At 35.5% G+C, this 13,314-nt stretch overlaps 1 protein-coding gene across 3 annotated transcripts in view; it reads right to left on the bottom strand.

The window, feature by feature from the left end:
• Positions 1-3,060: 3,060 nt before the first annotated feature.
• The window catches only part of LOC123534130 (SEC14-like protein 2), a 45,653-nt gene continuing 35,399 nt past the window's right edge, over positions 3,061-13,314 (bottom strand). For 2 of the 3 annotated variants that reach the window (XM_045316219.2, XM_045316220.2), the window contains 4 exons: positions 12,093-12,199; positions 9,210-9,346; positions 8,375-8,541; positions 3,061-4,558 (listed from right to left, as the gene is read on the bottom strand). In XM_045316219.2, coding sequence (XP_045172154.2) covers positions 4,389-4,558; positions 8,375-8,541; positions 9,210-9,346; positions 12,093-12,199 — 581 coding nt within the window. In that variant the 3' untranslated portion in view covers positions 3,061-4,388. The remainder of the gene's footprint in view (positions 4,559-8,374; positions 8,542-9,209; positions 9,347-12,092; positions 12,200-13,314) is intronic. The other variant, XM_045316218.2, reaches the window with a different exon arrangement.

The following is a 13,314-nucleotide window of genomic DNA, read 5'->3' as shown; positions in this document are numbered from 1 at the left end:
CCAATGCTTTTAACCTGTAAAAGGGCTACCAAATATCCACCTATTTACAACTGGGGAGAATATGTACTTACACTGGTATACAAGTAATAGTTACAAAATAAGAAGCATAGTTACAGGGCACTAGAAAGGAGCTGTTAACTAATGGCAACAAAATGTAATAACACCACCAAAAAGCAACTAGATATCAAACTATTAACTAAGGGCAATGAAAATGTAATTACACCACAATAGGGCAATCAGATGTCAAATGTAATTACACCACTACAGGGCGATCAGATGTCAAATGTAATTACACCACTACAGGGTAACCAGATGTTAAATGCAGTTACACCACTACAGGGTAACCAGATGTCAAATGCAATTACACCACTACAGTGTGACCAGATGTCAAATGTAATTACATCCTACAGGGTAACCAGATGTTAAATGCAATTACACCACTACAGGGTAACCAGATGTCAAATGCAATTACACCACTAAAGGGCAATCAAATGTCAAATGTAATTACACCACTACATGGCGACAAGATGTCAAATGCAATTACACCACTACAGGGCGATCAGATGTCAAATGTAATTACGCCACTACAGGGTAACCAGATGTCAAATGCAATTACACCACTAAAGGGCAATCAAATGTCAAATGTAATTACACCACTACATGGCGACCAGATGTCAAATGCAATTACACCACTACAGGGTAACCAGATGTCAAATGTAATTACACCACTACAGGGCGAGCAGATTTGAAATGCAATTACACCACTACAGGGCAACCAAATATCAAAAGCAATTACACCACTACAGGGTAACCAGATGTCAAATGTAATTACACCACTACAGGGCAACCAGATGACAAATACAATTACATCACCACAGGGTAACCAGATGTCAAATGTAATTACATCCTACAGGGTAACCAGATGTTAAATGCAATTACACCACTACAGGGTAACCAGATGTCAAATGCAATTACACCACTAAAGGGCAATCAAATGTCAAATGCAATTACACCACTACAGGGCGACCAGATGTCAAATGCAATTACACCACTACAGGGTGACCAGATGTCAAATGAAAATACACCACTACAGGGTAACCAGATGTCAAATGCAATTACACCACTACAGGGCAACCAGATGTCAAATGCAATTACACCACTACAGGGTAACCAGATGTCAAATGTAATTACACCACTACAGGGCGATCAGATGTCAAATGAAATTACACCAATACAGGGCAACCAGATGTCAAATGTAATTACATCACTATAGGGTAATCAAATATCAAATGTAATTACACCACTATGGAGTAATCAAATATCAAAACTATTAACTTAAGACAATGAAATGTTTTTTACACCACCATAGGGCAACAAGATAACAAACTTTTAACTAAAGGCAAGGACAAGAGCTGCCTGAGAAGATGGTGCTCAACTAATTAGATAGTAAAACATGGCATATCTGAGAAAACTACAGCTATCACTCAAGTGTTTAATATCCCACTTTGGAAGATGATGTGGGACAACACTATAAGTCAAATCCATTTATTAATATCAGAGATAGAGCAAAAATGCAACAAACATTAAGAAGAATTTTAGTGTAAAGGAGAGATAACTGATGAAATATATCTGTCAGGGCAATGCACATTGTATGATACAATATAAGTTATGGTGTGGAACAATATTTTAGGATTTAATTATATCCATGAAGTAATAACAGAGATAGAGTAACAGTGCAGGCTTGAATCTGAAACTTTAAGTAAACAAGAGATGTCTGATGACAGTGCGCTCGACTTTTCTCAGTGCTTGACTCTGAATTAGAGTTTTGCCAATAAAAACTTTAAAAATCTTTAACTAAACAATTCTAAGTTAAAAAGGGACATAACTCTATCAAAATTCAAACCAGATTTAAGGGGATTGTTTCTCCTGGTGAAGACTTTGATAGTGAATAACTATTTGAAGATTCAAGTCAAAAGCTTTGATAGTAACTAAGATATTTGACTTTATCAAAAGCAGACGGCGACGGTGGGGCGAGTGCAATAGCTCTACTTTTTCTTCAAAGTCGAGCTAAAAAGGGTCATAATTCCTAAAATATTGGTGCTAAAGTTATGACCCTAGTGTCATATGATATGGATGATGATGTGAAATTAATATTAAGTTGAATCAAATCCATTTAGATATAACAGAGATACATTGGAAGTGTATCAAAACTTTAACCTGAAATTCTAAACAAAGAGAGGGCATAGTTCATAAAAAAGTTGGGAGACAGAGTTATGACCCATGTGTCATGTGGATGTTAAGTCTGAAGCAAATCTCTTCAGTAACAAAGAGATCAAGTGAAAGCACATCAAGACTTTAACCAAGCTATGGATGTGGGCATGCAAAGTCATGTAGGATAGCTCTCTATATACTTTGTATAGTCAAGATAAAAATGTAAATACTCAAGTACAGGGCAACCAGATATTAAACAATTTACTATAAGTTTTTGGCAAATATCATATCACCGGTATAGGAAGTAAATATGACATCAACCCATAAACAATTGGCTGTGACAAATTAATTACTGGTATGTCAATAAATGGCAATCAGATATCTATGAAAGGCCAGACACAATACTGAAATATGCACATGGATGCTAAAATCCTGAAAAGGGGTTAACGTAACGTCACTTGTCCGGAAAATGTAGAATAAAGCCTGGATTCGGCGTACAGAAATGAAAATCATTTTATGAATTAATGGCAACCTGTGCGTTAATTTATTAAAATGGGACAGTTACTATATTTCTAAAGTTAAAATATCTTATTAAAACATGTGACACGTTAAATAATTCAAAATAATGTCTTAAAATTCCGCTTGAAATAGGCGGTTCACTTTAATCACAAAAAAAAAGCACACGGACCTTACATTATATTTCACATATTATAGGCCATAATTTTATTTACGACTGTGAGAAGTTTCATAAAATCTACATTTAGAAAAAAAATTATTCGCGAAAATGTTATGAAAGTTGCGATTTTCCCATAGGCTCCCCTTTTGAAAAATTGGTGCGGTCCAAATTTCAAAACAGTTCTAGCAAAAAATCAAGCGTACGACCCTATCTTTTTTATTTGCTGATTTTTCTAAGTATATTCCGAAGTTTTGAAAAATCAGAGTTTAATCAAATTCTACATTGTAGAAAAAATTTCGATCCAAAAGTGCAGAACTACCTTAACCAACAAATTGCTTGAATTTATAGAAATTGGAGTTATATGAATGCTACTTTTATTTGGACACATATGCTGTTCCCACCAGTATGATTAAAGAATTTGACAATCAGAGCTTGCCATTTGGCAATAAGCATTATAGTTATCTGACATTTCGTGGTTAGTCTATGATATAAAGCTTTGATAAGCAGCACTTAGCATTAAGTATTTGGCATTTAGCATTAAGTAACTGGTATTTCAATTGCATTACACTTTTGTCATTAAAGCATTTGGCAATTTGCATGCTGCACAAGCCTTCCATAGATATCAAACCATTAACTACAGGCAACTATAGGCAATTCAGACTGCCACTGTATCAGAAAATTAGTAACAGGTGATGAAAGCTTTAAAAACACAAACTAAAATAGCATAGCTTTGAAATGTACATATGCTTTCTCTGACTTTTGAGCCAGTCATCGTGAGATCTTTTGTGGAATGGATATAAATAAATGTTATACTCTTAACACAAAGTAAACTGTTCTACATGTTGCTGTCATCATCAACAACAGCATCATTGTCATCATCATCATACTGATTAATGTAAATGTAAATGATAATGTATAACTCATAACATATTCTATCATTACATTACAAACGTTATCATCATCATCATCATCAACATATCATCATCATCACCATCAAAATGAACACTTAACAGTACATTAGATACAGTTTCATGTGCCATCATAAATATAATCATCACCATCATCATCAGTTTTATGCCAATCAATGTAAATAAAATGGTACAATCTAAAATACAATATCCTGTGCAGTTATAAATCTATCATCATCACCATCATCATTTAATATGTCATAAGTACAGAAGTCATGGCATAGTGTAAAATGCTGTATACTTAACAATCAACAATTTGTCATTGTCATCTAAGTAACTGACATACAATGTATTATCTTGAACCATACCAAATTCATCATCATCATCATTATTTCCTTTACATCATTATCATCACTCTGATGAATTGGTATAGTCAAGGTAGTATCTCAAACATCATCATCCTCTTGAACACATTACTTAACATCACCACCATCATCAAAACAAATTTAAATGGTTAAATTTAAGATGCAATGGCAAAACTGATCATAAGTAATGTCAAAGTCAATGATGTGTGACCATAAATGGAACAAAATCTAAAATGCAGTATCCTGTGCCATTACAAATTCATCATCATCATCATCATTGTCATCATCATCATTGCTGACTTCCATGTTGGATTTTGATTCAGTCTCCAGTACTTCAATGACGTAGTAGACTTTTTTACTTCTGGCCCAACTGTACGTGTTGTCAAACCTTACCACATCTATAAAAAAGAATTCATTCAAAAGTGAAGTGTTACCAAAGAAATCCCATCTCAAGAAATTTTCAAAAATTTAAAATGATGCCAGTTAACAAAATCTATGTTTAACAGAATTTGTATACATCTGAAATCTGGTTTCTTGAACTTGCTTATCTCAAAATTCTGCCAATCTCAAACCAGGATTGTCAGCTTTCAGCAGATTAAATAAAAGTAATTCATTTAATCTCTATATCAACTTTTTATCATAATCAAGGTCATAATTGTGACAGTTCAATAATGATCAAACAGTATACTATGTAGAAATATAAATCCTTTATGTCAACTGGCAGATATCACCTTTGTTCATATTCACAAGAAATGGTTAAAAACTTTTCAACCCTAATTACTTAATATATATAGATGAATAATATGACAACAAACAGAGATAAAACAAATATACAGATTAATAAAATGTCTCTATGTCAAATATTTATGCTAACCTTAAACATGTATCATAAATATAAAATTGTCTATGTGATATATTTAATAGCATTGCATGTTTCCAACTTCTAACAAAGATGGCCAACATGAAAAGAAATTGATACCTTCTTTAAAGGTCAGCTCAGCCAAAGGAGAAAAACCTTTTCAAAATTATTCTTTGCAGTAAGTCATAAATATATACCCATTCCAGGTAAGTTATATGTAATACATGCATGTACCAAGCAAGTCACAAATAACACATGCATAAACCAGGCAAACACACACACACACACACACACACACATACATCCAAGGCAAATACTACATATGAGAGGCAAGTAATATATAATGCTAATACTGTGGAATCAATAATATTCGTGGGGGACTAATTTTCGTGGATTTCGTGGTTAAGTCAATCCAGGAAATTTAATCCCAATGGACAAGTAAAATTCCCATTCATTTTATGTTCAAAAGTTGAAATCCACGAATTCATATCCCCACGAAATTGCGGTTTTGACCAAACCCACAAAATTTCATGCCCATGAAATTAAATGATTTTACAGTATATTAAAAAAGTTACAAATATAAAAGAGCACATGCCAGATCAATCAAATCACATACATAATAAATACATATGATGAAAATATTTTATAACTTATTCAAACACAAAACAAGTCACATATAACACAAACACATTCCAGGGAAAACAAATATAATATACAGATATACCAAGCAAGTCACATACAATACATAAACACAGCAGGCAAGTCACATATAATACAACAAGAGATCACAGAGTGATCTTGGCGCCCACCAATGTGCCATTTTTGAGTGTTCCAAATTTCAAGACTTATTGACTAGCTCAAGGTCAAATTTCATTTCAGTACACAACACTGCATGTAGTCCGAATTAGAAAGCTGTAGCTTGAGAAATGTGAAAGTAGGTCGCTAGGTCAATGTCAAGGTCAAAGTTTGTTTCGGTACACAATCTTATGCATGAAGTCTAAATTTGAAGCCTGTAGCTACAGAAATGTGAAAGTAGGTCACTAGGTCAATCTTAAGGTCAAGTTCATTTCAGTACACAAAACTATGCAAGTGGTCCAAATTTGAAGGCTATAGCTTAAGAAATGTAAAAGTAGGTCACTAGGTCAAAATCAAGGTCAAATTTTATTTCAGAATACAAAACTATGCATGTGGTCCAAATTTGAAGCCTGTACCTTCAAAAATGTGAAAGTAGGTCACTAGGTCAATGTAAAGGTCAAAGTTCATTTCGGTACACAAAACTATGCATGTGGTCCAAATTTGAAGGCTATAGCTTGAGAAATGTGAAAGTAGGTCACTAGGTCAAAATCAAGGTCAAATTTTATTTCGGAATACAAAACTATGCATGTGGTCTAAATTTGAAGCCTGTACCTTAAAAATGTGAAAGTAGGTCACTAGGTCAATGTAAAGGTCAAATTTCATTTCAGTACACAAAAATATGCAAGTGGTCCAAATTTGAAGGCTGTAGCTTGAGAAATGTAAAAGTAGGTCACTAGGTCAAAATCAAGGTCAAATTTTATTTCGGAATACAAAACTATGCATGTGGTCCAAATCTGAAGCCTGTACCTTCAAAAATGTGAAAGTAGGTCACAAGGTCAATGTGAAGGTCAAAGTTTTTTTTGGTACACAAAACTATGCATGTGGTCCAAATTTGAAGGCTGTAGCTTGAGAAATGTGAAAGTAGGTCACTAGGTCAAAATCAATATCAAATTTCATTTTGAAACACGGAACTATGCATATGGTCCAAATCTGACGCCTGTACCTTCAAAAATGTGAAAGTAGGTCACTAGGTCAACATCAAGGTCAAAGTTTTTTCCAGTGCACAAAACTATGCAGGTGGTCCAAATTTGAAGGCTGTAGCTACAGAAATGTGAAAGTAGGTCACTAGGTCAAAATCAAGGTCAACTCATGTCAAGGTTCATCTTGCCACTCAAAAATATACATGTGGTCCAAATTTGAAGGCTGTAGCTACAGAAATGTGAAAGTAGGTCACTAGGTCAAAATCAAGGTCAACTCATGTCAAGGTTCATCTTGCCACTCAAAAATACATATGTGGTCCAAATTTGAATGTTGTAGTTATTGACAAGAACATTTTAAAAGCTTTTCCCTATATAAGTCTATAATGAACCATGTGACCCCGGGGGCGGGGCCATTTTTGACCCTAGGGGGATAATTTGAACAAACTTGGTAGAGAACCACTAGATGATGCTACATTACCAGTATCAAAGCCTTAGGCTTTGTGGTTTGGACAAGAAGATTTTCAAAGTTTTTCCCTATATAAGTCTATGTAAACCATATGACCCCCAGGGCGGGGTCATATTTGACCCTAGGGGTATAATTTGAACAATCTTAGTTGAAGACCACTAGATGATGTCACATATAAAATATCAAAGCCCTAGGCCCTGTGGTTTTGGACAAGAGGTTATTCAAAGTTTTTCCCTATCTAAGTCTATATAAACCACGTGACCCCCAGGGCGGGGCCATATTTGACCCCAGAGAAATAATTTGAATCATCTTGGTAGAGGACCACTAGATGATGCTTCAAACCAAATATCAAAGCCCTAGGCTCTGTGGTTTTGGACAAGAAGGTTTTCAAAGTTTTTCCCTATATAAATCTATGTAAAATATAGAAATAAACAAAGGGCCGTAACTCACTCATAAATTGTTGAACCAGTCTGATTTTCAGGGGGACACAACTAGGGTACCAATACATCATTCTGACAAAGTTTGGTCAAAATCCCCCCAGTAGTTTCTGAGGAGATGCGATAACGAGAAATTGTTAACGGACGGACGGACGGACGGAATGACGGACGGACGGACCACGGACGCAGAGTGATTTTAATAGCCCACCATCTGATGATGGTGGGCTAAAAATACAGCAGGCAAGTCACAAATAATACATAAACACAGCAGGCAAGTCACAAATAATACATAAACACAGCAAGCAAGTCACATAAAATACCTACAAACAGCAGACAAGTCACATATAATACAAACGCATACCATGCAAGTCACATATAATACATACATATACCAGGCAATTCACATATAATACATACACATACCAGGCAAGTCACATATAATACATACACATACCAGGCAAGTCACTAATAATAGATACACATACCAGTCACATATTATACACACATATACCAGGCAAGTCACATATAATACAAACACTGTCAAATAGCTGGCAAGTCACAAAGAATGCATTGTATATATATAAATGTCAAGCCACTCACATATAATACAAACATATATCAGGCAAGTCACATATTATATACAAACACATACTAGGAAAATAACATAAAATACATACATATACCAGGCGAGTCACATTCTACAGCACCATCTTCAGGGACTAGATGACAGTTTGATCGTTGTGTTGACAATATAGTGTCCATTTCACTAGCTTTTAATCTTTCTTTGGAATTCTTTCTAAACACACCAAAACCTATATCATAACCATCTGTTTGAAATTCATACCTAGAAAATAGTAAGCGGAATAATTTTACTTTGTAAATATATAAATCATTCAGCATCTTGACGCTATTTCAAAATAAAGATTTTCAGTTTAATTTTGTCATATTTGATTTGTTATTTGTGGGTTTGAAAGCTATAGAAATATAATTATAAGTTGTGCTTTTGAAGGTGAAAGAAGACAAGCGCCCGTTTGGACATTACTTTGGCACCAATATAGAACCATCAACCCCTTAGTTATCCTGATGAATTACTTCTTTCCCCCCCCCCCCCCCCCCCCCCCCCCCCCCAAAAAAAAAAAACAGTTTTACACTCAAAGCAATGTTTCAAACTCACAACTGTGTGAAAGAAATCAGTGACATCAACATTACAACTCATCCACCGAGGTTCCCATGCTGTAAATCTGACCCTATATATATCATATATACATTATACCCCCAATGAAAGCCTGCCAATACATTGTACATCTTGTTTTCAAAAAGGGTCTTACTATCTATTACAAGTTTAAGGCCCATAGCTTTATTTATTCTACAGTTAAACATTCAGAAATGTTATTCCGACATGGGAGCACCTATACTCCTCCCCATACACACACAAACACATTTTCTAAAGTGATGCACAAAAATGCAAGGCCCCTTGATACTTATTTAAAGGTTTATAGTATCTATACAAACCTAAGTATACTATTAGGTTCATGAACCTCATATTCTAACTGTAATGTTGAACCTCGACCTATATTTCCAGTCAACATGGCATGATGTGGCACAGCCTGGCTGTAACACTCTTTTGGGACTGTTCCTCCTTGACATATCTAAAAACAACAAACAAAACAAGAGGGCCATGATGGCCCTGTATCGCTCACCTGAGCACCATTGCTCAAAATGATATGATCAGTTTGACATAGAGCACATAGGCATACACATTAAATATCATCGGATAAACATTTCTTGTAACAGTCCCTTTTGACCTAGTCGGGCCAATTTCCATACCAAGTTTGAGGGTTTCCCAGTCTCAATGCTGCATTTTTGTACATAACATGACTATTTTCCCTTTTCTTAGAAGAATTAAATAACATTTAAAACCAATCTCATTAAATGTGCTGAGTATATTCGTTTACATAAAATAAAGGGAGGTAATTTTTCATAAATTCAGTCAAAAGTTATCTACCCTGATTGTCCGAGTCCATCTGATGGCACAAATGACCTTTCAAATCAGTATCTTCATTGGTTTAAAGAGATACACCCATTTTAATTTGAAACAAAGGGGGTAATTTGACATAAAATCGTCCATAGCTAACTACCTGATTGCCTCAGTCCAATAAAGACAATAATGAAATTTCAAATGAGTTCTATAAATATTTACCCAGATAAATCCATTTTTATTAAAATCTGGGGAGGTAATCATGCATTGGTATATGCAACAATAATATATAAGTAAAGTATTCATATCGATAAATGTTCAATCAAGAGTTATCTAATATGACTATTTCTTACCATGAAAGACATAGATAAAAAATAAAGGGAGGTAATTTGTCATAAATTCAGTCAATATGTATCTTCACTGATTGTTCAAGTCCATCTCTTGACATAAATGAAATTTCAGGTCAGTATCTTCATTAGTTACGGAGATATACCCATTTTAATTTGAAATAAAGGGAGGTAATTTGACATAAAATCAGTCCATAGTTATCTACCCTGATTGTCTCAGTCCAACTAATGACAAAAATGAAATTTCAAATAAGTCCTATAAGTACTTACTGATATATATCCATTTTGATTACAATCAGGGGAGGTAATCAGATATAAAATAACTCTGGAACCTACGATTTGATCTGCCAGATTCGTCATGGAATCCAAGATTTATTGTTGTTGAAGATATTTTGGAAGTTTGTATCAAATCAAACCATAAATGAAGTCTCTATATGGCTGCAAAAGCCAAAATAGCAAATTTTGGACCTTAAAGGAGCCATAACTCTGGAACCCATGAAGGAATCTGGCCAGTTTAAAAAAGGAACCAAGACCTTGTGGTGATAAAAGTTGTGTGCAAGTTTGGTTAAAATCAAATCATAAATGAAGCTGCTATTGTGCAGATAAGGTCAAAATAGCTAATTTTGGCCCTTTCAGGAGCCATCACTCTGGAACCCATTATGGGATCTGGCCGGTTCAAGAAAGGAACCGAGATCTTATGGTGACACAAGTTTTGTGCAAGTTTGATTAAATTCAAATCATAAATGAAGCTGCTATTGTGCAGACAAGGTCAAAATAGCTAATTCTGGCCCTTTCAGGGGCCATCACTCTGGAACCCATAAAGGAATCTGGCCAGTTCAAGAAAGGAAGCAAGATCTTTTGGTGATACAAGTTGTGTGCAAGTTTGGTTAAAATCAAATCATAAATGAAGCTGGTATTGTGCAGACAAGGTCAAAATAGCTAATTTTGGCCCTTTCAGGGGCTATAACTCTAGAACCCATAAAGGAATCTGGCCAGTTCAAGAAAGGAACCAAGATCTTATGGTGATACAAGTTGTGTGCAAGTTTGGTAAATATCAAGAGATAAATAAAGTTGCTATTGTGCAGACAAGGTCAAAGTAGCTAATTTTGGCCCTTTCAGGGCCCATAAAGGGATCTGGCCAGTTCAAGAAAGGAACCGGGATCTTATGGTGATACAAGTTGTGTGCATGTTTGGTTAAAATAAAATCATAAATGAAACCACTATCGTGCAGACAAGAAATTGTTGACGCAGGCACGCACGGACGGACGACAGACGAAGGGTGATCACAAAAACTCACCTTGTCACTATGTGACAGATGAGTTAATAAATACAGTTCAAAACCACAGCTAAGCATAAATGAACCGCACCATGAGAAAACCAACATAGTGCATTTGCGACCAGCATGGATCCAGACCAGCCTGCGCATCCATGCTGGTCGCAAATGCACTATGTTGGTTTTCTCATGGTGCGGCTTAAATCAACTAGATAAAACTTGACCTGAATCTGCTTTTTCTCATAAATCAGAACATAGGCAAAGCATTTTACTTTCTTGCAAATTTTAGAAGTCTGACAAAATGTCAGTTTTTAATTTGATCCAAACCTTAACCCAAGTGCCCTCACCTTTGACCTTGACACTGAAGGCACTATCATGGCTCGTGCAGGTAACACAACTTTTTTTCATGCTAACCTAATATGTGTAAAATTCCATTGGAATCACTTGCATCATTTGAAAGTTACAGCGGAGACACAAACAAACCCTAACCCAAGTGTCCTCACCAGTGACCCTGACCCTGGAGGCAGGCATGTCACCTGTGCATGGCATAATTTCTTATCATAATTAATATTTGTGTAAAGTTTCACTTGGATTCCCCTAAATTGTTTAAAACTTAAGTGAAGCAAAATACAGAGTGTTTCTGACAGTTAAGAGCTACCTAACAAACATACGGAAGTGACAACTGTAATACAGATGTGGGCATAAAAATATGCATACAAGTTAACTAATTATCATGCCCAAATGGCAAATAAACTGTCATTTGGATTTGAAGGAATGTCTTCTTATGCCACACTTACATATGTTTTACATCTAGGGTCTCCATCAGGGTCTGTTAACGTTCCACCGTAACATGCTGGAAGCTGATCTGGGGAAATCTCCTTCAATAGTGCTTCTTTATAATTACCTGTAATACGATAAATATCAAATAACCTACCAATCAAACAAACTCTTTACTACCTATAAATCACAACCTTGATTCAAATCTATCATGACTGAAGCAGTATCGCTGTGGTGAGGAAATGTTTGATTCCATTAATAAATTCATGTCGACACAATAAGCAGATTATTCCATTCCCCTATGCAGTCGATATTGTGTTAAGAGACTGCCCAAGGGACTGCTAAAAAGTGTTTTCTTAATGAATTTCATTCAGGTGAATAGAAAGGTTATTTTTAACTTTTAATGTAACTGTATGTATTATGAACATACATATACATGTATATATATTTCACAAACTTTGAAAATTATACCTGGATTGTTTGTCCGTTCGACTGTTACAAAAGTTAATTGCATTCAGGCTTATTACACAGGAGAAGAAATAGCAGGTGGGAATTGTTACCCGGTTGCTTAATAGATACTTCTGTCGAATATTTTACCCATTGGGACTACATTAACGTGGTTGCTAGTCTTTTAACAAAAAAGTTGTTAAATGGAATGAATTTATGTACTGAAAAATGTTTGGGAGGGATTTTGACCGGTCGTTTAATACAAAAATCGCTTAATGGAGGTGGTCGTAGTACGTTATTTATTTATTTGGGTTTAACGGCGCACCAACACAGTATAGGTTATATGGCGCCAAACAGGACTACAAATTTTGGTTCCACATCTCATTTACATCGAAAAAAATGAGGTATGGAATCAAATTTTGCTTACCTGCTGGAATCACAAAGTTACTGCAAAATCAAGTGTTAAGACCCTATTAGTCGCCTCTTACGATCATGCAAGGGAAAGGTAGTGGTTCCAATTCTTTTCAGCACAATGTTGACTGTAAAAGCAGACACAATTATAGGTCATTTTCCAGCTTTGATAGCGGAGGAAGACCCCAGTTGCAACTCCGTGCATTATTTCATCACAAGTTGGCACCTTGCTAGAACAACTGACCTTCCGTAAGTCAGCTGGATGGCTTTCGCACATGAAGAATTCAATGCCCCAAGTAAGACTCGAACCCACATCCGAGAGGGGCAAATGATTTGAAGTAGGTGACCTTAACCACTCTGCCACGGAGGCCCAGAACATAGAAG

The sequence above is a fragment of the Mercenaria mercenaria genome, chromosome 12 (assembly GCF_021730395.1).
Source record: "Mercenaria mercenaria strain notata chromosome 12, MADL_Memer_1, whole genome shotgun sequence".
NCBI classification, from domain to species: Eukaryota; Metazoa; Mollusca; class Bivalvia; order Venerida; family Veneridae; genus Mercenaria; species Mercenaria mercenaria.
Note: the sequence above shows the minus strand (reverse complement) of the source record. Positions and strands in the feature narration are given on the sequence as shown.